We start from the raw sequence: 27,707 nt of genomic DNA, 5'->3' as shown, positions 1-27,707 counted from the left end.
TCTCTGTTTCTCCGCCTCGGTGTGACCAGGCCACAACAAGGCCGATCCCATATACACTGGCAGGGTCATATTTTCAGGGTTTTGTTTCCCCTTCAATGGCAGCATTGTAGTTTGGCGCATCAGATGTATCAGGGCCCGTATCTGTAAATATTTATGGGTTTATCTTACCCGTACAAGAATCATGCAGATGGCATTGTGGTGACTGTCAATGGATGGATTCATCTGGCGTCAGGGATTCTTTCTCCTCTGTCAGGTCATCTAAATGGTCTCCATGAATAATATTTTGCAGGTCTCCTACCACAGCTCATTGGTGTCGCCCCGGAGAAAGCTATCAAACTCACGGCAAGTCATTCCAGTATTTACCTCAGACTATGCACACTATGTATGGTAAACATCATGGCACCGTAGCATGCATAGGGATGCACTTTCCAAACGCAAGACTAGATCGGTCTTGTTCTTGTTTTCCTTTTTTTTAATATCTTTCTTTGGTATCTGATTCTTTTCTTTCCAGATGAATGACTTTGTAAGAGACAAGTTCACGGGGGAGGATAACACCATCCCGTTGTTTGCGGAGGTGCTAGCTGGTGCAACTGTAAGTATCGTTTGGGTCTGGTGATATCGTTGTTCCTTAAGAGAAGAGAAGAAGGCTGGAAAGGCTGTGGAGTTTCATGCAAAGCAGACAGTCAGTTGGCAGCTGCTATATTGAATCGCTTAAATCTAATTGATTTTGATGTTGGGGGAAATGAATCAAGATTTTTGTTTAAACAAAAGATATATGTAGGTTTTCTTTTTTACTTATGACAATTGTTTTGTCTGAGTGCGAATAGCAAACACAGATTTTGAGCCAAGAGACATTAACATTTTTGTGGTCCCAATGTAAACTCATTCCTTCTGACTGAAATGTAATTACAATTACATGCTTTTCATTTCCAATTCAAATGCCCGATATTGAATAATTGCATTTCTTCAGTGAGTGACTGCATGAAATAATTCCCATTTCCCACTTGTGTATGGACGTCCTAAGTGGGGGGCCTGGATAGAGAGGTGCTCTGTGGTCCCTGAACCCTCTAATTGGGGACCATTTGAGGAATGATGGCCGCCAAAAAAAGAGACTTATTTTTACCACAGCTAATTTGCCACGCTGTAACATTTGAGGAGTTCCTTGGCGGATTAAAGCGGTAATTCCCTCGCTCTGTCTCTCCGGAGAGGGAGGGGTGTTGAAGTGAATCAGCCAGGCCTGAGTGGACAGCCTGCAGGTTGCCTGTGGAAGGCCAGGGTCTGTGGGGTCGCGACCCCTGTCAGGATGTAATTGGAGGAAGAAGCCCTGCAGGGCCCTGAATGGGGCCGGCTCTGGCTCGGTGTCTCGGTCTTGTCTTCTCGGTGTGATTGAGTTTGACAGCATCCCATACCTGAGGCCTGGCCCGCCATGTCCTCACTGACAGCACAGGCTCCACACTCCAGCACAACAACAAACATCCACTTTGTAACTTTCAATAGTAAACCTCTTAGTTCCCACAAAGTACCGCGGGAGATGCACATCTTGAATCCTTTGCTTGAGCGGAGCACCTTCTTATGATTTACACTCATTTGAATAGGACTCGCACTCATTTCCAGCTCCTCTCCTACGTGTACATGGTCTCCCCATGTTAAGTGCTTACACATTCTCAAGGCCAGATGTCCAGCCGGTGAGACGAGCTGTAACGTTATACCTTACGACTGAGAGGAGAGCCTGGGAAGATAAAAGAGAAGACCGCGGAGGAGACCAACGCATAAATCTCCACAGCAGCGGATATTCCCCTTCCACTTTGGACTCAAAAGACAAAATGTGCCGGAGCTTTTTTTAGGCCGGGGCTCGGATGTTTACAGACAGGACCTGCCCTGTGTGTCACCACGCAGAACATCCCGGGGCCTGATTAGATTTGGGGAGGGTGATAAATGTTCCCGAGTCAGGGAGGGCTGTGCCCCGAGGGCTCCCAGCCCGGGTCTGGGTGATTCAGCGCTCTCCCCAGGGAACGGGCCTGAATTGGGGAAGTGTGCTGGGCGAGGCCGGGCTGGGCCGCTCACCCCTCCACAGGAGGTGCCCGGGGGGGGCGGATGGGGGCAGAGGGCTGGTGTCGGGGTCAAGCCCTTCCAACCATGAGCCAGGTTTTCTCCTGGCCCCCCAGGCCTGGTCCTATCCTGACCCCACGGGTGCCTCTCTCAATGCCTGCCCTGTGTCTCCCTCCGTCAAGACCGCTCTCTCACAGCCTGACATGAGGCGGAGGGGGAATGAGAAGTGTCTTTTGTGCGTCAGTTTACCAAGCTAATTAAAAAATGCTTACGGGGGTGAAATGCTTGCACCTCCTCAGTCCTCATCATCTCCACGGGGTGACCTCTTGGATGTTTTAAGAGATAACTCATCCTTCGCAGCACACAGGGAACACAAGTACTAAGATACGTCTACCACGGCAATGTGAATGACTCATTTGTCGGCGAGAGATTTTCCAAGTCTGCGTTTCACGTATGCGAGTGTTCGAAAACACTCGAAATAGCCTGGCTATTAATCAGCCTGTAATCAAGTCATGCTGATATGCGACGGCTTCCTCCCGCTCCAGTATTGACTCAGCCGGTATGTTCTGCTGTGTCCTAAAGGCCGGAGGCTCCCAGGTGATCTTCACCAACCCTCTGGAGATCGTGAAGATCCGCCTGCAGGTGGCTGGAGAGATCACCACGGGCCCCAGGGTCAGCGCCCTCAACGTGGTGCGAGATCTGGGTTTCTTCGGCCTCTACAAGGTGGGTCGTCTTCTCTGCACCGGCTGCATGGGTACGTCACGCACACGTTAAAAACCCTGGTGGAATGGGCCTTTTCACGAGCCGCTCCTAAACTGTGGAACTCACGACCTGTTCCCATCAGAAGTGCTCCTTTGCTTGGCCATTTGAAGAATTTGCTTAAAATCTACCTCTTTTAATTGGGGTTTTAACTGTTACTTTAATTGTGTCTGTTCTTCTGTATTTTATGTTTTATGAGTGAAACTTTACATTTTTACTGTACTGTAGCGCTTTGATTGCAAGAAAGGCACATTATATACATAATAATAATGATCACCCCACCAACAGTGGAGGAAGTGTCCGGACTGACTGCAGGGTGAACAATGCCCGAATGCTCAACTCAAAGATAGAAATGAAACACGTTTTTGCTGTAAATCAATACAGGCTTTACAGAAGCTGTAAGACTTATGTAAGACGTATTCCTCACGTGAAAGGTCGAATTTAGAACACTCCGTATGCGGCAAGACGACTGCACATTTAGAACTGACTGACTGGGTTATATCATGTCCCTCCGAAACGGTGTTTAACATGCAAAAGGTTACGCTGCCCAACCGACAGCAAATTAGGGAGGGATTATGTCTTACCAGCGTTCCCTTCCAAGTTCTTGTGGGTTTACTTACATCTAGACTCATGCATGCTCCGTATTTTAATGAGTAGCAGACAGCATGGAGCTTGTAAAAAGACCAGCTTCCTCTGGTGGGTTGAGGCCGGTAGACCATGAGCCCATGTTAATACTGTCTCGCTGTGTGTGAGGGTGTGGGCTGAGTGCAGAGCTCTCAGGGGGCCTGGTGGTGCAGCTCTATCTGGGGGCCCTCTGGCTCATACTCTGACCACCAAGCTCAGAGGGGGCCTGGTGGTGCAGCTCTACCCGGGGGCTCTCTGACTCCTAGTCTGACCACCAAAGTCCATCTCAACCACCGCCTAAACCCTTGCCTTCTTGGGTTTACGAGAGGAAAATGTTCCGGCTGGATGCTGTTGAAGAACATGAGTGACTTGGATGCAATGCAATTTTAGACGGCAGAATACCACATCCATCTGTATAATATCTAGGCTACAATCAACTCTCACTTTGTCCAAGAACACTTGAAGGGGAAAAGTACTGGAAACATTTTCAAAATCGAAATAAATGAGAGTGTACCTAAATCTTAAAATATCAGTATCGTTAAAGATCAGCTTTCTCACAGGTGTTGTTATATGCTGGTTATACTGTGTGAAGCAGTGGTCGTGAACCCTGGTCGTCAGGGACCCTCTGTCCTGCATGTCTTAGATGTTTCCCTGCTCCAACACTCCTGATTCAAACGGCTCGTTACCGAGCTCTGCAGAAGCCTGGTAATGACCATCCATTAGCCTCAGGAGTGTTGGAGCAGGGAAACATCTAGAACATGCAGGACGGGGGGGTCCCTGAGGACCCGGGTGGAGAACCAGCGGTGTGAAGGATCCCTTTGTGTGCACGTCTGCAGGGGGCCAAGGCTTGCTTCCTGCGGGACGTCCCCTTCTCAGCCATCTACTTCCCGGTGTACGCCCACACCAAGACCTACCTGGCGGACGAGGAGGGCAGGCTGGGAGCGCTGCAGCTGCTCACTGCCGGGGCCATTGCAGGTACCACACCTCCACACCCCCACACCTCCACACCCCCAGCACCTCCACACCTCCACACCCCCAGCACCTCCACACCCCCACACCCCCACACCCCCACACCTCCACACCCCCACACCTCCGCACCCCCACACCTCCACACCCCCAGCACCCCCACACCCCCACACCCCCAGCACCTCCACACCCCCGCACCTCCACACCTCCACACCCCCACACCCCCAGCACCTACGCACCTACGCACCTCCACACCCCCAGCACCTCCACACCCCCAGCACCTACGCACCTCCACACCCCCAGCACCTACGCACCTCCACACCCCCACACCCCCAGCACCCCCACACCCCCAGCACCTCCGCACCCCCACACCCCCAGCACCTCCGCACCTCCACACCCCCACACCCCCAGCACCTCCACACCCCCACACCTCCACACCTCCACACCCCCAGCACCTCCGCACCTCCACACCTCCACACCCCCAGCACCTCCACACCCCAGCACCTACGCACCTCCACACCCCCAGCACCTACGCACCTCCACACCTCCACACCCCCAGCACCTCCACACCCCCAGCACCTCCACACCCCCACACCTCCACACCCCCAGCACCTCCACACCCCCAGCACATCCACACCCCCAGCACCTCCACACCCCCAGCAGCTCCACACCCCCACACCCCCAGCACCTCCACACCCCCAGCACCTCCACACCCCCACACCTCCACACCCCCAGCACCTCCACACCTCCACACCCCCAGCACCTCCACACCCCCACGCTCTGACACCAGCCGCTCCAGATCAGGGGAGGTCAGGGACACGTTGGTCCTGCATTCCTGATCTCCAAACCGCATCATATTAACCGCCTATATCTCTGGAAAGCTGAGATATTCTGACACTTATTATGCGTGTCAAATACCCACCCTCAAAGTAGCTCAGACCTTACTTGATACCCTGTTGATACCGTTTTTTTTTCAAGAATGTGATACTACTTCTGCATAGTGAAACGGGGCCTCATTACGTTGGTTTTGAAATCCTTCCTAAGGTATTCCAGCGGCTTCTCTGGTGACCCCTGCTGATGTCATCAAGACCAGACTGCAGGTGGCGGCCCGCGCCGGCCAGACCTCGTACAACGGAGTCATCGACTGCTTCAGGAAGATCCTGCAGGAGGAGGGGTACCGGGCGCTTTGGAAGGGAGCAGGAGGTAAACACCGCACACACACACATCCTCACACACACAGATCCTCATACACACACAGACACAGATCCACACACACACACAGATCCTCATACACACAACACACACGTTCACACATTGATGCTACGTGCACACGACGAATCCACACGCCACAAACACACACGCACAAACAGGCTCCTCAAAATGAACGGTTTCATGACTGGGAAATGAGGCACGCTGTCGCTTGCATAATTGCTCTCTCGAAGCCATCAAAGAAATGTGAAGTCCCACATTGTAATTTCTTCCTCCCTCCTCCCAGCTCGTGTCTGCAGGTCCTCTCCACAGTTTGGCGTAACCCTGGTGACCTATGAACTCTTGCAGAGATGGTTCTATATCGACTTCGGGGGACAGTAAGTACATGTGACGAGTGGTCACGGGCTGCCTGACTGTGTCATTACCTTCCTGGCGTGATCTCTTAATTGCGCTCCTCCGTGTCTCTCGTCTCCAGCCGGCCTTCAGGCTCCGAGCCCACTCCCGGCTCCAGGATCTCAGACCTGCCTCCGCTGAGCGCAGACCACCCGGGAGGCTACCGGCTGGCCGCCGCCACCTTCGCCGGCGTGGAGAACAAGTTCGGCCTGCACCTGCCCAAGTTTAAGTCCTCTGGAGTGGTGGCAATCAGCCCAGCTGTGCCCAAAGAGGAGCCCGCCCCCGCGGCCTCGTAGACGGACTTCTCCTCGTGGCTCTGTAGCCTGCCTGCTCCTGGAGTTGGGCTCCCGAGAATATCTCCCTAACTTTCCTCCCTTTTTAAAACGGTTTGGTTCACATGGAGCAGTGCCTGGGCTTCATTCATATGCATTTGAGCAGCTCTTACCTTGAATGGTGCATGAACAGGGCTTTTAGGATATTTTTTTTTTCTCCTTTGCATAGCTTGCACAATGTTACTGTACATATTGTACTTCTCTGTGGAGAGACATTATGGCATTGAAAGGGGAAACCTTACAGCATTTCTTCCAAGTCAAGCATATATATATATATGAGTGTGTGTGTGCGTGTGCGGGTGGGTGGACAATCATATATAAAGACACTTGAATGGTTGTACAGATGTTTTCAAAGTATTCTATTTTGAAATCATGACAAGGGTCTTGAAATAATTTAAATGTATTTATTGTATTTTGTTGAAATAAATCATCAAAAAGGGTTTCATAGTGTGTGAAAAGTACATTCCAAGATTTATGAAACTGTGTGGTTAGACCGTCAACAAGAAGTCGGACACAAAAAAGGCATTAGTTTAGTTTGGACATCCAGTAAAGAGACACTACAGTATGTGATTTACTCAGCAGATATCATACCCCCTCCAAAACGGAATCATAAACTCAGGCATCAGAAGCACTTCATCACAAACTCAAAATGTCAACCAGATGGGTGACATGCACTTCATCACAAACTCAAAATGTCAACCAGATGGGTGACATCTTCCGTGACAAATGTCACTTTTCAGAGGAATACATAGCAATTGTACAAAGAAAGACATTCAGATTGAGAACTTACCTCGACTTATAATTTACAAACAAGGGGGCATTTGGCATTCGTCTAGTCTAAAAGGATTGTGGTGGAAGGTGAGAGGTCTCCATCCTGTGTGGAGCAGACGTGACAGGCTCCATATCTCCAGCAGACGAGGAGGAGGAGCGAGGACACGAGTCCTGACCCCAGGTACATGAGCCCAGGTACATGAGCCCAGGTACATGAGCCCAGGTACATGACCCCAGGTACATGAGCCCAGGTACATGAGCCCAGGTACATGAGCCCAGGTACATGAGCCCAGGTACATGACCTCAGGTACATGAGCCCAGGTACATGAGCCCAGGTACATGACCTCAGGTACATGAGCCCAGGTACATGAGCCCAGGTACATGACCCCAGGTACATGACCTCAGGTACATGACCCCAGGTACATGACCTCAGGTACATGAGCCCAGGTACATGACCTCAGGTACATGAGCCCAGGTACATGACCTCAGGTACATGAGCCCAGGTACATGACCTCAGGTACATGAGCCCAGGTACATGAGCCCAGGTACATGACCCCAGGTACATGAGCCCAGGTACATGAGCCCAGGTACATGAGCCCAGGTACATGAGCCCAGGTACATGAGCCCAGGTACAGGACCTCAGGGGGGAAGATCACCCATCCTCTGAGACTGGATGGCCACCAGCATGGATACAGACATGTGACACATGCATGTTAACATTTCTACCTTTAAGGCTTCTGGTTCGAGACTACTGAAGAAAGGAGAACAGCTCATTTGTATTGCTGAGGATGGCTTTGCCACTTGTGTCTGAGGTTGATAGCCCTATTACTTATCCTATCCTAGAGCAGGGCTTAATCAGCCAACACAAAAGGCAGGAGTGTCATAGTGTGTTTAAATCTTAACCAGAAGGTCTTCAAATAACAAGGCCCCTCCTGAGCCCTGAACCCCATCAAGTATTTTCCTCCAGTCTGAACGAAGCTGCGTCGCCGGCGGTAACAGGCCTCTCCCCGGTCCCCCCGCTGGCGTTGCCGCGGCGACCGGCTCAGGCGGCGAGCCGCTGGGCAGCGAGCTCCTCGGCGTCGTCGCGGTTCTCGTTGATCTCCGCCAGCGTGCGCACGAAGCGCGTCCACTCGTCGCTCCGGGGAACGGCGATCTGCTGGAGGGGGCGAGAGGAGGAGGGCAAGGTAGTCATCATCCATCTCCGGGGCCAAGAGATCACAGGCAATCTAGCGAGCTGCCCGGGGGGGGAGAGCTGCTCCCTGGACCCCGAGCCTGGCCGCCCTGGCCTGACACACCCACACACACACCCATACACACACACCCCCCCCACACACACACACACACCCCCCCACACACACACACACACACACACATCCACCCCCCAACCCCCCCACACACACACACACACAGCACGACCTGACAACGCAGCAACTGTTATCTACGGACGACCAGCGGACCTACCCTCCCAGGACCTTGAACACCCAAAGTCTGGGTTCAAGTGTAGTCATCTACTGGCTGCACGATGACCTTTTTAACATTTCAAAAACTGAATATATATACTGTGTCTGATTGGATGGAGCGTGGTGGCCTTCCATGCAGAGCGGTCTGTGCTCCGGGCCTGGGCGGGGCTTCTACTCACCTCGCCCACTTCGTAGACGAGGATCTGTCCATCCGAGTCTCCCACGGCGATCTCTCTGCCGGAGTGGGCCCAGCGCACCCTGTTCAGGGCGGGGTTCCCCTCCACCGTCACGCTGGCGGTGGGAACCTGCAACGCCCGCAGCACCAGCCGTCAACACCCTCACACATCCGACAGGAGGGCAGGGTGTGTGTGTGGGTGGTGTGTGTGTGTGACTTGTAGGGGAGAGGGGCAGGGCAGGGTGTGTGTGTGTGTTGGGGAGAGAGGGAGGGCAGGGTGTGTGTGTGATGTGTTGGGGAGAGAGGCAGGGCAGGGTGTGTGTGTGTGTGTGTGATGTGTTGGGGAGAGAGGCAGGGCAGGGTGTGTGTGTGATGTGTTGGGGAGAGAGGCAGGGCAGGGTGTGTGTGTGATGTGTTGGGGAGAGAGGCAGGGCAGGGTGTGTGTGATGTGTTGGGGAGAGAGGCAGGGCAGGGTGTGTGTGTGATGTGTGTGTGATGTGTTGGGGAGAGAGGCAGGGAGGGTGTGTGTGTGTGATGTGCAGGGTGTGTCAGGGGAACGCTCCTGTACCTCTGTGTCGTTGTTGAGGTTCCACAGGTCCAGGTGGCCCACTCCATCCACACAGGCAAACAGAGCAGGGTGAGTGGGGGACCACATGACGTCATACACATAGTCAGAGTTGTCCTCAAACGAGTACAGCGGCTTGTTATTCTGAGAGACAGAGAGAGACAGAGAGAGAGAGACGGAGAGAGAGAGACAGACAGAGACAGAGAGACGGAGAGACAGAGAGAGACAGACAGAGAGAGACAGAGAGAGAGACAGAGAGAGAGACAGAGACAGAAACAGAGAGTGAGAAACTAAAGTAAACCCAAGGGTCACACAAACATCATAGCAGTAACAAACAGGTAAACTCCTGATCCAGTGCCGTACGGGAGTCCCTGGACCCTGACAGAGAAGCTGTGCTGGCGGGCGACCATGGCGCTGAACTACCTTGGTGCTCCACAGCTTGACGGTCCAGTCGAAGGAGGAAGTGACAAACAGGTGGGTGAAGTCCAGCGGCCCGGCCGCCGTGTGGCAGTTGATGCCTGTGATTGGCCCGTGGTGGCCCTCGAACATCTCACTGATGCCCGCTTTGCTGTGGGGACGGACACACACACACACACACAGCATGATGTGATTTACCATGGACGAAAATGGATGTGCTATCTCCATCAGCGTGAGGGTGACAGTGGCAAGCGGGCAGTGCCGGTGTGTCTAGTGTGGCTGAGCAGGCAGGGCCAGAGTTGGAGAGAGGCTCTCAGCCCCGCGCTCCTAGACTGGAGCTCTGATAATGACTGAGGTAAATACCCAGCGTGAGGGATGCTCCTGCCTTATTAACTGGGATGAAAGTATCATACCATTGCAAATGAGCTGGAAAATTCCCCTCAATTACAGAGGTGACTCTGCCTTCACGAAGCCTAGCGACTACCCCCTCTTGGTGTGTGGGCTTACTGCAGGACACTGGCCACGCCCTGAGTCCCCCCCCCACCCCACCCACCTCCCAACGACAGCGCCGTGGAAACAAGCCCCAACTCCATCTCAGCGGGACAGACAGATATTTAACAACCTCCCTCACCCCGGGACAAAAACTCACCCAAAAGAAAAAGTAAGGGGGGGGGGGGCTGATGTGATGGCTCAAGACAAACAAGAGGGAGGGAGAGAGGGATGGATGGAGGGAGGGATGGATGGAGGGATGGAGGGAGAGAGGGATGGAGGAGAGAGGGATGGAGGGAGGGAGAGAGGGATGGATGGAGGAGAGAGGGATGGAGGGAGGGAGAGAGGGATGGAGGGAGGGAGAGAGGGATGGAGGGAGGGAGAGAGGGATTTATGGAGGGAGAGAGGGATGGATGGAGGGAGAGAGGGATGGATGGAGGAGAGAGGGATGGATGGAGGAGAGAGGGATGGATAGACATATGTTTGACACGCTGCTCAGCTTTGGGCCAATAATCCTCCTGAGTTTTCCTGGATGTGGTCTTTAGGGACAGAGTGGACCCGGGTGGGGGGAGGGGGGTTGAGGGAGAGGGGGTTCTTGTGGTCGTACCTTCCATGACGACACGCCATGTAGACCGATCCGTCCTCGCTGCCCACCACAAAGTTGTTGACGTCTCCCAGGGGGAAGGACATGGAGGTGACCGCCACCGCCTTGGACTGCTTGAACAGCGCAAGCTCCAGGCTGTCCTGTAGAGGCCAGCACAAACACTCAGGCAAACACACACTCCTGGCTGTCCTGTAGAGGCCAGCACAAACACTCAGGCAAACACACACTCCTGTCCGACAGCCACAGCCTGGAAATTCACTTGACAGGTATTGATGCACGATCTAAATTCAGCGAGCACTTTATAAAATGATTAACATCTGACACGGGGGCTTTGGCAGGGCTACTGGAAGGCATGGCCGGCAGCACTCATTTCCTTGACTTTGAGGAATGAGTTACATGAGAAAATAAAGGTTGGAGCGTAGGAAAAGCTAAACAGCACTGCTGAATGGTCAGGTCTGGTCAAGTCCAAATGTTTGACGTTTGTTATGAATGGGCAGCTCAACGTAAACAGACGACACAACGTTCGGCTGTCCTCTCCCGGTAAAGTGCAGTTTAAACTATTCTGTTCTTACCCAAGCAAACTTCACTAGTCATGATGGGATCATCAGTTCTCATTAGATTCATACAGTACCAGTCGCTACAGAACCAGTCGCTACAGAACCAGTCGCAACAGAACCAGTCGCAACAGAACCAGTCACAACAGAACCAGTCGCTACAGTACCAGTCGCTACAGAACCAGTCGCTACAGTACCAGAACAGTACCAGTCGCTACAGAACCAGTCACTACAGAACCAGTCACTACAGAACCAGTCACTACAGTACCAGTCACTACAGAACCAGAAGCTACAGTACCAGTCGCTACAAAACCAGAACAGTACCAGTCGCTACAGAACCAGTCGCTATAGAACCAGTCACTACAGAACCAGTCACTACAGAACCAGTCACTACAGTACGATAGCAGCAGCAGAAGCTCCAGCACCATAGCAGCACCATAGCAGCAGCAGTACCTGGGGCTGAGAGAGCATGTCCAGGCTCCAGGAACACATCTTCCCATCCGTGGAGATGCTGATCAGGTTGTGGGCGTTCTGGGTGCCCACCACGTTCACACAGTACACTGGGTGCTGGGAGAGGGAGAGACAGAGAAAGGGGAGGGTGGGGGATAGAGAGGGAGGGAGAGAGGGAGGGTGGGGGAGAGAGGGAGGGAGAGAGAGAGGGAGGGTGGGGGAGAGAGAGAGAGGGAGCGAGAGAGGGAGGGTGGGGAAGAGAGAGAGAGACAGAGAGAGTGGGGGAGAGAGGGAGGGAGAGAGAGAGGGAGGGTGGGGGAGAGAGAGAGGGAGGGGGGGAGGGGGGAGAGAGTGAGGGAGGGTGGGGGAGAGTGAGAGATAGAGAGGGAGGGAGAGAGTGAGTGGGAGAGAGGGAGAAGACAGATGACAAGCTCATTTCTCTGTACTACGCTTGCTTAAATACGCATTAATGAGGACATTGAGAGCTGTTCATTCTCAGGTAGGTGACAAGGGTGTTGCGCTGTGCTGGGCGGGGGGGGGGGGGGTGCTACCGTGTGTGCCGCTGCTGACAGGGGGGTCCTCTGGACGGGGGTCCTCTTGTTGCTCCGGTTGTCCCATAACACGATCTGCCCAGAGTAGGTGCCCCCCACCACCATGTTGGGGTGGAACTTGGCGAAGGTAGCCGACATCACTGCAGACTGCCATGGAGAGAGAAGGAGGGAGATTGGTGTGTGGCAGAGAAATAACACAAATAGAAGAGATAAGCGTGTGTGTGTGTGTGTGTGTGTGTGTGTGAGAGGGGGGGAGGGGGCAGCAAAAGGATGAGGGAGGGGGCACCACGTTGTTTGAGCGGATATGGACGAGCGCAGACAGTCAAGCGCAGGACCTCCGCCCACGTGCGTCTCTGTCACCTCCAATCAACAACACGCTCTGAAAACGGACCCAATTTCAAACTCGCTAGAAATAATATACAAGCCTTGCCGCTCGGGGCAGGGCTGCGGTGCGCCAGCCCGCTGCTTATTTTCATTTTCAGTTTGAACAATCTTGTGTTTTCCATGACTCACACCTCGCCACGACACCAAGCCCGGCCCTAGAAGCTGCTCTCACCAGGATATATCATGTGTGGATTATGTTGACGCTGTTCATGTGAGTTTATTATGTCTCTCTCTCATGTCGCCGCCTGTCCTTCGCCTCTAGGTGGCTTGTTTGCTTTTCTGCAGCCGTATCCATCTCGCTGTCCCCTACACATCGAATCATATGTTCACATTCATCGAGCCAAGGGATTTTTTTCCCCTCCAAAAAGTGACAGTTTGTTGAGGAAAAGCTTATTTCCCGCCCACTTAGATCCATGGAGGAGAAATGAGTTCACACTTGTGCTGGGTTTGATTCATCTGATTCTGAGCCAGGGCCTGCCTCTGTGGAGGCCGGGGCCTGCCTCTGTGGAGGCCGGGGCCTGCCTCTGTGGAGGCCGGGGCCTGCCTCTGTGGAGGCCGGGGCCTGCCTCTGTGGAGGCCGGGGCCTGCCTCTGTGGAGGCCGGGGCCTGCCTCTGTGGAGGCCGGGGCCTGCCTCTGTGGAGGCCGGGGCCTGCCTCTGTGGAGGCCGGGGCCTGCCTCTGTGGAGGCCGGGGCCTGCCTCTGTGGAGGCCGGGGCCTGCCTCTGTGGAGGCCGGGGCCTGCCTCTGTGGAGGCCGGGGCCTGCCTCTGTGGAGGCCGGGGCCTGCCTCTGTGGAGGCCGGGGCCTGCCTCTGTGGAGGCCGGGGCCACCACATGTGGTTCTACTCAGCCTGTCGTGGGCAGAGATCCTGGGGGCACTCAGTAGAATAAAGCAGAGCGGCCTGGGAGCTTCCTGCAAGTAGAGCTCCACACAGAGCCCTTGTTTGGTACCAGATCAGGACTCCAGCTCCTGGACAGCCCTGCCCGCTGGGTCCTAGAGAGGGCCTGGTCCTACTCTAGTCCTAGGCCCTGGGTCCTAGTCTAGTCCTGGGCCCTGGGTCCTAGTCTAGTCCTGGGCCCTGGGTCCTAGTCTAGTCCTGGGCCCTGGGTCCTACTCTAGTCCTAGGCCCTTGGTCCTAGTCTAGTCCTGGGCCCTGGGTCCTACTCTAGTCCTAGGCCCTGGGTCCTAGTCTAGTCCTAGGCCCTGGGTCCTAGGCTAGTCCTAGACCCTGGGTCCTAGGCTAGTCCTAGACCCTGGGTCCTAGTCTAGTCCTGGACCCTGGGTCCTAGTCTAGTCCTAGGCCCTGGGTCCTACTCTAGTCCTAGGCCCTGGGTCCTAGTCTAGTCCTGGGCCCTGGGTCCTAGTCTAGTCCTAGGCCCTGGGTCCTAGTCTAGTCCTGGGTCCTGGATCCTAGTCTGTTCCTGGGCCCAGGCTTATCCACGGCGCCTCAATAACACATGTTTGTGGATAGATGTGGTTGAGGTGGATACCAGCCTGCTGAAATCACAATGTGCATCGACCAGAGGGAGGGGGCTGAGGGGGCTATGGGGGAGGGGGGGTGATATGGAGGGGAGGGGGTGAGGAGGTGATGGAGGAAAATGAGGACAGTGCTTGGCAGCGTGCCACACTCGTCATGAAGAGAACCACCCAGGAAGAGGAGGGAGGAGGAGGGGAGAGGAGGTAGGAGGAGGGGAGGAGGAAGGAGGGAGGAGAGGTAGAGGAGGGGAGGGGAGGAGGAAGGAGGGAGGAGAAGGAGAGGAGGGAGAGGAGGGAGGAGAGGGAGAGGAGGGAGGAGAGGGAGGAGGAGGGGAGGAGGAAGGAGGGGAGGAGGAAGGAGAGAGAGAGGGAGGTGGAGGAGAGCGTGCAGGAGGGGCTCTCCGGCCGGGGGGCACAGTACCTGGCAGTGGAAGATGTACTCGGGCGTGTTCTTCTTGTACTTCATGTTCCACACCAGGGCCACGCCGTCCGGCTCGTGAGGAACCTCCTCGTTGTTGTTGTACGAGGCCACCAGCAGCTCAGGATACTGGTGACAGACACATCGGCCCAAATGAATGTCAGGAGGAAGCAGACAGGCCCGCGGGCCAGGCTCCATGGGAACGAGCCTGGCTCAGCCTCTACTGGTGCATGCCTGGCAGAGTGTGTCACCGCCCCTCCTTCAACAAGATTTATGGCCGGGAAACTTCTTTTTCTTTTTTTCTTTTTTTTTCGCCAACAGCAGTCTGGTAAATAAAGTTTGTATCCGATCCAAGAACTCTGCATTAATGTTTAAGGACGAGACTTCTGAGGGAGCTAAGGAAGCCCTGCAGTAAAGCTGACCGCTGCACGTCGCTGGAGAGCTTTGAAACTCAAGCCCCGGGTCGCTACTAAAAGACGCTGTCAGAAGCTGCTGAGGAGAGCAGGCCTGTTCGCCAACACTCCCCAGATGTAAACAAACCATTAACCTCTGCTGCTTCTCATATTGTTAAAAGTGAGCTTTACAGTTTGTGAATACACCAGTTTGGGGTTCAAACGGGAATGGATATCGCTGTTAGCGAGCCCTGTTAGGGACAATGAGCTGGTGTTCAATCAGTGTCAGAAGCCATTGAAAAACTAGGAATAACACGAAGGGAGAAGTCCAGGGAAACAAGTCATTATGGGCGCTAACTAAGTGACGATTTAGGCGTGACATAAGTTCCCCGTTCCTCTGGGGGCCTGTGGTCGTACGTAAATATGTCAAATACACGCCGGTTAATCATAAAGAATTAGGCCGTTGGCATGGCAACTCGCTTAAAGGCATTAGCATCTGGGCTAAATACACAGTGTGGTTAAACTCCCGACACAACGGCGGTAACAGAGGGAGGTGGCAGGCGGGTTGGATCCAGGATCAGAGGCGGTCTCTCTGGGTCAGGGGGAAGCAGGGGGGGGTACCTGAGGAGACCAGTCCAGACAGGTGACCACGCGGTGCTTGGACCAGCGCTCGTCCATGAACTGCCTGTTCAGAGACAGCTTGGCTCCTGCTTGGATCTCCCTGGACACGAAAAGAAAAACGTACAATCATTTCAGGGTTAATCTAACCTGTATTGAATCAATCTTCACGCCTGGCGTACCACTAAGCCTTGTGTGTAAAGACATATTGCTCGTCTGGCTTCTCGTGTGTGGTAATGGGCCTTTACCCCTCCTTCTCCTCCAGGTCGCGGCCGCTGTAGTCGAAGAACATGTCCACGTGCTCGGACAGGGCCCGCTCCACGATGCGCGTGCTGTGGTCGAAGAAGGTCATGAACTCCTCAGAGTGCAGGATCTGGAGCTTCTCCTCCTCAGTCAGCTCGTGTGGGGGAGCTGGACACACACAGAGAGACACACAGAGACACAGAGAGACACAGAGACGCACACACACACAGAGTGAGAGACAGAGACAGAGACACACAGAGACACAGAGAGACACAGAGACACAGAGAGAGACACACACACAGAGACACAGAGAGACACACAGAGAGAGAGACACACAGAAACACACACAGAGAGACACAGACACACACAGACAGAGACACAGAGACACACACACACAGAGACACACAGACACACACACAGAGACACACACACACACAGAGAGACAGACAAGGAAACAGACAGACACACAGACGGGGAGAAAGACAGGTCGACTCAGAAATCACTTGTCCACTAAATACCCTGTAGGCTACGTCTGCGCTAGGCTAGCAGCGTGTAGGCACTCAGGACATGTGGCTAGCTGCGCTAGGCTAGCAGCGTGTAGGCACCCAGGACATGTGGCTAGCTGCGCTAGGCTAGCAGCGTGTAGGCACCCAGGACATGTTGCTAGCTGCGCTAGGCTAGCAGCGTATAGGCACCCAGGACATGTGGCTAGCTGCGCTAGGCTAGCAGCGTGTAGGCATCCAGGACATGTGGCTAGCTGCGCTAGGCTAGCAGCGTGTAGGCACCCAGGACATGTGGCTAGCTGCGCTAGGCTAGCAGCGTGTAGGCACCCAGGACATGTGGCTAGCTGCGCTAGGCTAGCAGCATGTAGGCACCCAGGACATGTGGCAGCTGAGCAGGTTCCTTCTGAACCTGAAAGAGCAGTGGTGCGTGGTGAGGCTAGCAGCTTACCCTCCTCCTCCTCCTCCTGCACCGGGGGCTCGCTCTGCGTCTCCAGCGCGGGCTGCGGGGGGGAGATCTCCTCCTCCTCCTCCTCTTCCTCTGCTGGATGACAAGAGACACATTGTGAAGTCAACCTGGCAAAGCAGGAGTGACGACAAGTCTAATTCATGTATCGGTTTATGACAAAAACACGGCAATATTCAACTGGGACCATTAAAATGGTCACTCTTTGTTGAGGTGTTCTTAAATCAATATTTCCATATCAATTGGCCACAATGGCCAACACAGCCCCCTCAGCTGCACAGTCAGTGATCCTGGCCTTTAAAACGGCTACAAAGTCCTGATTTTGTCTTTCAGTCAGAACACTGCATCCTCAGCAGGCTACTCTGGGTAAGGGAATGGGACAGTTTCGCCAGGCGTTTGTTTGGTTTGCAAACACAATGTCACCTTTCTGAAAAGACCTGAGCTTCTAAGGAGCTGGAGGTTGTCGTTTGTGTGTGGGGGTGTGTATATAGGGGGTGGGGGGGTGGGACACAGCGGGCGTCTTGTCGCGTTGGGGTCCCCTCGCCGACCTAGTCCCATCCCCCCTCCCTCCCTCCCCCCCTTACCCCAGCCCCGGTAATGAGTCCCAGCCATTCAACAGGGAGTGTGGTTGTCAGTGTAGCCATCTCCCTGTCCCACTAACCCAGTAGCCCCCTCCCCCAGCAGGACGGGGCCAGCGGGCCAGAGGACGAGGAGCAGCTGTCCGGCCCCCAGCCCCCCGGCCCCCCGGTCCAGCCAGCTGACTGAGCAGCTCCGAAGCAGATGGCGCTGCTGGGATTGTCTTCTCCTCCTGAAAAGGTGGCATGAGGATGGCACAGAGGTTTTCTGCCTGGTCGACCCGAGACAAGCCTCTGCCTGAACAGCAAGCCTGCGCAATTACCGTCTCGGCAGGGGGTCTTACGAGGCGCTATTCAACCCCGGAGAATGTACAACAAAATACAGCTTGTAGGGTGGACCAGCTGGCAAACCACACACTGGCTCATAGACAAGAGCGCTTTCTCAGACAAACATCCCAAACCTGCTTTCCATACATAGGCTGCTCCTTTCATGTATACATAAATCAGAAGAAATTGATTCAGGCGTAGGAGAAAATATTTCTCTGGGTCTATGTAGGGTCCATTCTATGTAAAACGAATCTATGGTGACTGCTTTGCGTGCCCTAACCGCCATTTCCTCTCCACTGAGATAATCTAAATGATAATGTCATCTGTCACTTTGTCTATATAAAGTGATTCTTTTCATTTCTCTGATGGCGCTGGGGGGGGGGGGGGGGAGGATGAAGATCTGCTGTTCTGATGAGTTTACAGAACTGGGCTGATGACACAACCCATTTCAATACACAGCCGTAGTCTGGAACCAAAAGGAGAAGGTTAAAATCTTTCCTTTCAAGGGCCTCAATCAGGCTTAAAGGAAAACAGTAATCACTGTCTTTCAGCTGGGCTCGGCCAGGCTCGTCAGCCCTTTCCCCGGCAAGGCAGCCAGAGCAATCAACCTGCCAAGCATTACGAGCAGAGAGACAATCTGAAAATAAAGGGTATAATGCACCTGCCAGACAAAATGGCCATTTGGAGAAAAGCTAGTGATCCTTGTGACCCTACTGGGGTGTTCGGGGGGGGTAGGGGGGGAGGGGGGTAGGGGGGGAGGGGGGGAGGGGGGGGGGGGTACCATGCAGAGAGAGAGAAGCATTTAACAGAATTCACCCAGATCAGCGATGTCCTGCACACTGACACCTCCCCTCAGAGCAGAGGTCCAATTATGGCTTTTGTACCACTTAAGAAATAAAAGCTTTTGTGGGGAGTGGAAGCCCAGTGGGGGGGGGGTGGGGGGGGGGATAATCACAGGTCTTTGTCAATGGACAATATATTAATGCAAACACTACATGGGTCCAGTGTTGTTCAAGTACAAAACTAATGACCTTTACTCCCTGCTGCAGGTGTGCTCATCTCTCTGGCTCCGGAACGGACCGCAGCCACCACCGACTTACTCACACAAACAAAGCTTCGACTAAACTACTGAGCTGTTTGGATTCCCCATGTTGGAAATGCTCGAACCTTTCTAAATTATGACTATCGAAATAGTGAGATGGATCAAAACTGCAACAACAAAAAAGGTTATATATATATATATATATATAAATAGAGAGAGATTTCGATCAAATTCTAACAACAAACTGGCATTGGTTTAAAACATATTTCCTCCGGGCGTGATGTTGGAGCGTGATGTTGGAGCGGTGATGTTGGAGCGGTGATGTTGGAGCGGTGATGTTGGAGCGGTGATGTTGGAGCGGTGATGTTGGAGCGGTGATGTTGGAGCGGTGATGTTGGAGCGGTGATGTTGGAGCGTGATGTTGGAGCGGTGATGTTGGAGCGGTGATGTTGGAGCGGTGATGTTGGAGCGTGATGTTGGAGCGTGATGTTGGAGCGTGATGTTGGAGCGTGATGTTGGAGCGTGATGTTGGAGCGTGATGTTGGAGCGTGATGTTGGAGCGTGATGTTGGAGCGGTGATGTTGGAGCGTGATGTTGGAGCGTGATGTTGGAGCGGTGATGTTGGAGCGGTGATGTTGGAGCGGTGATGTTGGAGCGGTGATGTTGGAGCGTGATGTTGGAGCGTGATGTTGGAGCGTGATGTTGGAGCGTGATGTTGGAGCGTGATGTTGGAGCGTGATTATGGTGCGCTCCGTGTCTATCTGAGTGGACCTGCCGCGCTCACACTGGGGGTGCAGCACTCAAGTCCTCTGACAAGCAGGTTGATCCAAGACACAGTCAGCTGTGACATGGCACGCTTCAGAGAGCGCTGACACCTTCACCACCAGTTTAAACACTGCTGAACCCCTCTGTCCTTACAGAACACAGGAGCACTAAAGAGGAAGCTACACAACCTTCTTCTCAAGCTCCTACCAACACAAAACAAAAATCCGCTGATGAAAACAGGTGAGACCAATGGTGCAGGGCCACTCTGTTCCTGCAGAAACCAAGTCTGTGGCAGGAGACTAAATCTAACAATAGACAGAACCTCTAATCGTCAAGTGCGAGAGTATAAAAGGTGACTATGCTGGAAGAGAGGCACTTTTAACAAGAGGCTGTTGAGGCCCTTTACTGATTAAAAGTTTTGACCTTCCTCTGAATTCTCTGTGATTAAAACAATCAAATTTAATTAAATTTCAAATTTGCTCAAATGCTCCCTACACTTGTAGTCCTGGAGCCTTTTTTATATATTTTATTTTAAAGAGCTCCAGACACGATGAGTCCCGGTATCTTTCACCATAATTACAAGCTCTTGTTAAGCAGCACTTACTGACGCTGCGTTAAGTCGGACCCTGCTGTCTGAACATGTTCCTGTTCTGGAGTCACAGACATTTCCTGCACACTATTGGCCTAAATCACAGCCAATCCTTCAATGGCTTGCAAACCAGAAAACTCAGCATTAGTTTAAAGTTCTGTAAGTATGTAGTCTGTGAACCAGACCAATCTGCAAGCTCATGGTTAAGTTTATCTGTCAGGTGTGTCCATCCTCCCATTCACACAGATTTCCCTCCGGCATGGAAAGTGTCGGGCCAATCACAACCATTTATCTGAAAGGGGGCGGGTTTAATAAAATGACTGTCCAGAGGAGTACAGTCTAGGCATAAAAAAACAAAAAACGAAACAACCAAGATGACGTTTTGTCTCTCTGATTGGTTTTCTATCCAATATCATCCAGAGGCATTTTGGTCTGCGCTTGTTTATCCTGCCCCTTGTAAATCCAAAAATGAACAGAGAGGTTCCAGACTAATAAGCCTTTGCGAACTGATCTGGCGATACCAGGCAAATAAGTATACCATTGGAGTCGCAACTGGAACCATCTGGTTGGTAATTGACTACCGCTACACTGTCACTTGACTCATAGCTTCCAATTCAACCATTCCCCTTTACAGACTGTTAGGAGAGTTCACCGCCTCCAGGAACGGGAGAACACACGCCTCTCCGTATCCAGAACGGGAGAACACACGCCTCTCCGTATCCAGAACTGGAGAACACACGCTGATCCGTATCCAGAACGGGAGAACACACGCCTCTCCGTATCCAGAACAGGAGAACACACGCCTCTCCGTATCCAGAACGGGAGAACACACGCTGATCCGTATCCAGAACGGGAGAACACACGCTGATCCGTATCCAGAACGGGAGAACACACGCCTCTCCGTATCCAGAACGGGAGAACACACGCTGATCCGTATCCAGAACGGGAGAACACACGCTGATCCGTATCCAGAACGGGAGAACACACGCTGATCCGTATCCAGAACGGGAGAACACACGCTGATCCGTATCCAGAAAGGGAGAACACACGCTGATCCGTATCCAGAACGGGAGAACACACGCTGATCCGTATCCAGAATGGGAGAACACACGCTGATCAGAACGGAAGGATTAGTAATACACCTTTAATTCCGTTCTCTGGGGGGAGCGGGCACGGCGGCAACTCCCGCTCCCCCCCCCCCCCCGGGCGAGCAGGGAGCACTGTCGCCGCGGCTCCCGTCGCCGCCCGCTGACCTTGAGAGTGCCGCGCCGTCGCCTCCTCTTGACAACATGATGAATCGCTCAATCAGAGCGCCAGCCCGTCGCCGCCCCCCAACATCAAATATGCGCAGGAGGGGTGCGAGTCGCCAAGGGGACGGCGCCGAGTGCCAGGCGTGATGGCGCGAGACAGAAAAAAACTAAACAACGTACAATGTCACTGAGTGTGTTTTGTTATGTGCCTGTTCGCTGAGCGAAGACAGGAGAGGGAGAGAGAGTTGATGAAATGATTGCATAGTTGCAGGGAGTGATGGGGGTCTAGTGTTGAACAGCCAGCAGAAACCATCCTTGTTTAACAGTCTCACAATGGCCTGCCTGCAGAGCCCATGGGCCACCACGCGACTGAGAGGCCAGCTTTTCATCCCTCACTGCCTGTGCTCACGGCCTTCCAGAGGAATCATAGCGTTTGTCCTCGGTGACAAAGCTCTGTCACCTGGCTGGCTCCCATCCTGGATGGATCTGACAACCGCACAATGTCAACAAAGTGTGAAGGAAGACCAAGACCAGTGTTCAAAGCATCGAGCCAAGTTTTGTCCACTTCTATGAAGATACACAACATACCATTTCATGGACAACAACACTTCTCTGAGCCCCCTAAACCAAACATAATACCTAGAATAAATGGGCAAGGACCTATGTGATAACAGTGATAGTTTTAACTGGTCATGTCCTCTTTAGGGGTATCTTTAATTTTGGATTTGTTACCTCAAGACTAGGGCCAACTCAACTGGTTTAGAGCTTGTCTTGTTTACTGCCGTAACTCTGACAGCTAACACACTGCAAGCCCAATATACACCGACAACTTCCTATATACACCGACAACTTCCTATATACACCGACAACTTCCTATATACACCGACAACTTCCTATATACACCGACAACTTCCTATATACACCGACAACTTCCTATATACACCGACAACTTCCTATATACACCGACAACTTCTTATATACACCGACAACTTCTTATATACACCGACAACTTCCTATATACACCGACAACTTCCTACGAGCATCTCCAAAAAGCAGTCAACGTAATATATATATATATATATATATATATATATATATATATATATATATATATATATATATATATATATTCTGGTTTTGAAGATAAGCACAAACAACCACATGAAAGCTACTGTGTAGCAATTACATATTGACATGCTTCATATGCATTAGATGGGCACACACAAAGAGCTTCATATCTCCCCCAATCTACTGGCTCTCAGCTCCCTACTGTCCCTCTCATACTGCATGTTAATTGGAGCGGGGGGGTATATGGGCCTGATGGGGTGGGAGGGGGGGGTGGGAGGGGGTTCAGGGGGCAAGCCTACGTGTGTGAATTTAATCTCTCCTTTGACTTCTTATGTTTCCCGGGGCCCCTGCAATTTCCCCTGGCTTTCATCTCCGTGCCCGGTCGAGGCCCTCTCCTTCCCTCTCTGTGTACTTCCTACCCCACTGGCGTGATCACACGGGCTCGCCGGCTCGACGCACGGGCAAACACGCACGCCACGGCCACCGCTCTCGCCTTTGCCCGAGTCACACGGATGTCAATGTATTCAGCATCCCCACCTTCTTTCTGCTGGGTCAGGACCGGGGTCTGGGTCTCCTTGGTGTACGACACCATCTCCCGGGGAGGGAAGTCCACGTGCGTGACCTTGGCCATGCCCAGCTTCGCCGCGCTGCGCCTAGGAACACACGACAGCTTCAGACACTCTCCAGGGCCGGGGAGAACGGCACATGATGAAGCAAACACTGATAGTCCTAGGCACAACATAAGTACACAGTTGTTTTGGGTTTTTTTTACAGGCGTCTCAAGCACCGCCATTAAATCTTAATCTTTCGATTATTCATGGGGATGAGAAGGGTAGTTGGTCATTAGCTTACAATACTAAATCAGAAAAAAAGCATGCTTTTAATCAGGATTAAAATGGTGAGATAGTCAAGAGGAGCATCAATGCTTGAGTTAAGAGAGGAAGAGAGAGAGAAACAGCGACACAGAGAGAGCAAGTGAGAGAGAGAGAGACAGAAACGGAGACAGAGAGCGACTGAGACAGAGAGAGAATGATTAGAAAGGAGAAGATAGCCTTCAGTACCCCAGTTCAGAATCAGAGTGAAGCAGGAGCGTGGATGGGTCAGAGTCCCAGTGTAGAGTCCTGGTTAGTGGCACAGCAACAAGGCAGCATTAGTGAGAGAGAGCAGCCACAAAACAGGGAGATGAAACCAGTTACAACTTATACACACATGCTCACTGGCCCCAAAAGAAACTTCTGTTCGGTTCATTCAATATCATATCCCAAGGATCATTCCATTGAAAATATTGGAAGGAAAATAAAATAAAAACATGTGCAGATTCTTTTGAACGTGCCATATGTAACATGGAAGATTCATTGCTTATTTAAACATTCAGTGTTTTATGAAATCCTTTTTTATCCTGGGGGATCAGGGGGAGTTTATGTTCATGTAAAGCAGAGGCCCTCTGACTGGGATGGCATGTTTAACTGAAGAGCCCGAAGGCCTGATGCAGCAGGAACTGTGTCACACCATCTGAACAGAGCATGAAGGCTGGGAGGGAGGGAGGCTGGGAGGGAGGCTGGGAGGGAGGCTGGGAGGGAGGCTGGGAGGGAGGGAGGCTGGGAGGGAGGGAGGCTGGGAGGAGGGTAACAGAGTGAGCAACAGATGAAATGGAGAGGGGGGGGAGATGGGGAGAGAGAGAGCCCTGAGGCAGAAAACATGACCTCCATGTGTGTAGGAAATGGCCATGCTGGTGAGGGAAATGACTCAACACGTAGGGCCCTGGGCTGGAGGAAGAACTCCCTGGGCCTGATGGGACACTGGGGGAGCTAGAGTTTCAGCCCAGGGACGAGGCTCTAATTAGGGGTTAAGAAGCTCCCCAGGCTCCCCAGACCCTGCTGGTTTATTGTTCATTTAGGACTGTGCTAATTCAACAGAACACACACTGAATACACATGCACACCCACAGCATAAGCTAGTCATCCTTTTCTGGGACGATATAAATCTCAGCATGTTTTTTTCACGTACATGGTTTGTAAATGCAAGTTCTTAGTGTGCAACGCTGAACTGTACAGAGGTTGACCAGTGTTGCTCTCCAGAGGTCTGACCCCATTGAGACAAACAAACAGAAAACAAATAGGTTAGTGTACTGATTTGTACCTCAAATTTGACAGTCACAATGAGCAACATGTTTTGCGTACATGACCCGCTCTGGAAAAACTTGTACTGTAGCATGGGCACACAACAATTCTATGATGATTTAAAATACACCTTTACCTTTCAAATTCACCTCCCCATAATCTTGAAAAGACAAAGATTTTTAAAAAGCACACTAACTATTGTTTTTAGACGATGATCTACATGTGAAGACCTGTGAGACGCAAAGGCTAAAATTATATCAACATCTGCCTTCAGTCCCAAATCTACCCGTGCATTTAAAATAAATATGTGCACTGCTGCCACAATTACAGCAGCAGCATGCTTTGAGGATGGGGACTGTAAGCCGAGAGAAAGGAAAGCATTTGGCCATTAAAACATCCTGGGGTGTTGCTACCTGGGTCCCACGGCGCCATCGCCCGAGTCTTGGCTCCCTGCCTCGCTTGGCGTGCCCACAGATTTGGAGGTTGGTGACGTGGGAGGGGGGGCTGGATGGAGAAACAGACGGATCTTCTGTTAAAGGACGACTCACAATGGTGCAACAAAATATAGAGGGGCAGTCGGCAAAGTCAAGGTGAGGATAAACAGCTAAACATGGAGCAGATATTGAGTGGCCGAAAGAGAGAAAACAAAAAAGAAAATGGTTTTAGTTTGTGCCATTGGCAGTATAATCTTGTTGAAGATTGAACTATAAAAATGTATCTAGACCAAATGGATGACTTGCTAAAATAAGTATGTTTGACTGCACGACTCCCAACATTACCTTCCCCTTTTCCTCTCGTTTTGTGGCAACCCCAACCGTTAGGTTCTACAATGGACCACTTCTGCCCCCTTGTGGTTGCTTGGGAAATTGTTCTTCCACATTTTTAGACTACATTTACATTTAGTCATTTAGCAGACGCTCTTATCCAGAGCGACTTACAGTAAGTACAGGGACATTCCCCCGAGGCAAGTAGGGTGAAGTGCCTTGCCCAAGGACACGTCAGTTGGCATGACCGGGAATCGAACTGGCAACCTTAGGATTACTAGCCCGATTCCCTCACCGCTCAGCCACCTGACTCCCTACGTAGACTATTGTAGTTTGAACATTTAAAAGGGAGTTTACTCACAAAACAAATACTTTCCCAATTAACTGTAACGCTATTTATTCATCTAGATTATTCTGGTGTGAGTCGCCAATATTTGGATATATCGACCACAGAGATGACTGGCTTTGCGCACCACAAGACAAGCCCAATCAAGCTCCATCATATCCAACAGAAGGCAGACATCTCTACGGCCGATATCTCCAAAAACCCCAAGAGAAGGTAACACCCTCAGCCAGTTTAGTCCCGTAAGGCTAAACTCAACCATGCAGTTGAGGCGTGGGTTTCTTACCAGCAGGTGTGTCGGTGAGGCCCATGCTCTGGAGCAGGGCGTCTGCCTCGCGCCTCTTCTTCTCCAGGTCCGAGTCGTCCGGGTGCGGGGCAGCATCCTTCTTCTGGTCAGCCTGATACACAGGAGGACGTGACGGATGCTTTAGGCCTCTCAGATCAGGTGCAGCTTACGAGGCTGCGAGGTGATGCTCGTTAGCGTGCCGTATGTTGCCATGCCAGTGTGAATGTCTAGGCAAGGTGACTGGCCGGCATTTCTATATGTATATCTGTATTTTATTTGCATTTCATTGTAATTCTCATTTATTTTCATCTGTAAAGCATGTGCTTTGTGTGTGAGAAAGGGGCTGTATAAATGAAAGGGATTCTTTCTGTAATAGTGTTCAGGCTGGACCTGCCTCTTTCTTTTTGCGCTCCTCTTCCTTCCTTTTCTTCTCCTCCCTGATCTGGGCCAGGCGCTGTTTCTTCCTTTCAAGCTCTGCTTTTAGCTCACTTTTGTCCGACATGATGTCAAAACTGTGGGACACATACAAAAAACTATGGATATTTCACACCAAACCTGTTCCAATTGAACACTCCTGACATGTTATTCACTTGCATACGGTTTACAGTCCACTAGTTGACACAATGCTGGATCTAAAACAACTACCTCTATCAAAACAGTACATTTCTCTACAATGAACAGGGTTCTGGTCTGAAAAGCGCTCTTCTGTCAAGGAACTTCAGACTTTATTAGGCCTCACCGGGAAGCTAGAACATGGCCAGCAACTTCTCCACATCCGACCGAGGGATACAAAGAAACTGAGTTAATGCAGTTTTGAAGTTGGGCAAACACACTTGGTGCGTTTGTTTGTTCAAGTTCCGTATGCTAGCTAGCTAAGCTAATACCGTTGATTTAACCAGGCTGTTAAACTACTGTCAGGTGTTTAACTTAATATTGTTGGCCAAAAAGCTCCCACGTACAGTAATTGCAGTAGGCTAGCCAAAAGTGTATTACATTGTGCTTTCCAGCCACATTACCTTTACGATAGGAAACCTATACTAGAATTAGACAGTTTGTTTTGATTTATAAAGTGGGCTTGCGTTAATGCTAGCCGACAACTGATGCCGATGCTCATAAGCTACAATTGTTTGTTAACTAGGCGTTCTCACCTCCGTCCGAACAAGGATGTGCTAGCAGCACCGCATCAGCGTCTTTGCTGGCTGTCTGAAATTATATGCTGACAGCTAACTTCGCTTTCGAAGTAGCCCCACCCAAGCGCTGCATACTAGTACCTAGCTGCTAGCGAGATAGAGCTAACGTTCGTTCACAAAACCATTTGCTACACATTACGGTATGGGTTTCGTCCTGATACCCAAGGTTCCTGTTGGCAACGTTGAAGTAATTCGGAATCTGTCATATGTACGCTACGTGTCTATGTTAAACTGTCACTAAACCAAGTGAAGTTGCTAGTCTAACAAAGAATACAAAAATACTAGTGCTTGCTAGCTAACTAGCCGGTTGTGGGTGTACAAATGGGGTTGGCCTTCGACTCCTGCAGCAATATTGAACAAAGATTAGCTCTAAATGTAATCTACACATTTGTTTACTGGCATCATAGTGCGCTTGCTATTTATTCAACAACAGTTATACTTAACCAATTTAGGGCCACTTAGTTCACAAACCTTAAATGTGTCCACAGCAAGTTTTCCTGCAACCAAACACAACGCACGAATGC

At 51.8% G+C, this 27,707-nt stretch overlaps 2 protein-coding genes across 9 annotated transcripts in view; one reads left to right on the top strand and one right to left on the bottom strand.

Annotated features, from left to right (window-relative positions):
* The window catches only part of LOC136958489 (electrogenic aspartate/glutamate antiporter SLC25A12, mitochondrial-like), a 19,901-nt gene extending 13,129 nt beyond the window's left edge, over positions 1-6,772 (top strand). The window contains exons 12-18 of the mRNA XM_067252439.1: positions 290-342; positions 512-592; positions 2,632-2,772; positions 4,269-4,407; positions 5,443-5,601; positions 5,894-5,984; positions 6,083-6,772. Coding sequence (XP_067108540.1) covers positions 290-342; positions 512-592; positions 2,632-2,772; positions 4,269-4,407; positions 5,443-5,601; positions 5,894-5,984; positions 6,083-6,296 — 878 coding nt within the window. The 3' untranslated portion in view covers positions 6,297-6,772. The remainder of the gene's footprint in view (positions 1-289; positions 343-511; positions 593-2,631; positions 2,773-4,268; positions 4,408-5,442; positions 5,602-5,893; positions 5,985-6,082) is intronic.
* On the bottom strand, positions 6,723-27,707 carry dync1i2a (dynein, cytoplasmic 1, intermediate chain 2a). Of its 8 annotated transcripts, XM_067252372.1 has the most exons (18): positions 27,655-27,695; positions 27,467-27,524; positions 26,388-26,507; positions 25,994-26,105; positions 25,014-25,104; positions 24,488-24,562; positions 23,018-23,133; positions 16,850-16,942; positions 15,904-16,066; positions 15,659-15,758; positions 14,649-14,774; positions 12,369-12,515; positions 11,821-11,934; positions 10,817-10,953; positions 9,727-9,871; positions 9,307-9,447; positions 8,743-8,868; positions 6,723-8,259 (listed from the first exon to the last, which is right to left on the bottom strand). In XM_067252372.1, the coding sequence occupies exons 3-18, from the start codon at positions 26,493-26,495 to the stop codon at positions 8,146-8,148; spliced, it is 1,908 nt and encodes a 635-aa protein (XP_067108473.1). In that variant the 5' UTR covers positions 26,496-26,507; positions 27,467-27,524; positions 27,655-27,695; the 3' UTR covers positions 6,723-8,145. The 8 variants fall into 8 exon arrangements, with proteins under 8 accessions (XP_067108473.1, XP_067108464.1, XP_067108491.1 ...); XM_067252363.1 differs by lacking the exon at positions 27,467-27,524 and having other exon boundaries at positions 26,388-26,505; positions 27,655-27,707; XM_067252390.1 differs by lacking the exon at positions 27,467-27,524 and having other exon boundaries at positions 6,723-8,256; positions 26,388-26,505; positions 27,655-27,707.

The sequence above is a fragment of the Osmerus mordax genome, chromosome 2 (genome assembly GCF_038355195.1).
Source record: "Osmerus mordax isolate fOsmMor3 chromosome 2, fOsmMor3.pri, whole genome shotgun sequence".
NCBI classification, from domain to species: domain Eukaryota; kingdom Metazoa; phylum Chordata; class Actinopteri; order Osmeriformes; family Osmeridae; genus Osmerus; species Osmerus mordax.
Note: the sequence above shows the minus strand (reverse complement) of the source record. Positions and strands in the feature narration are given on the sequence as shown.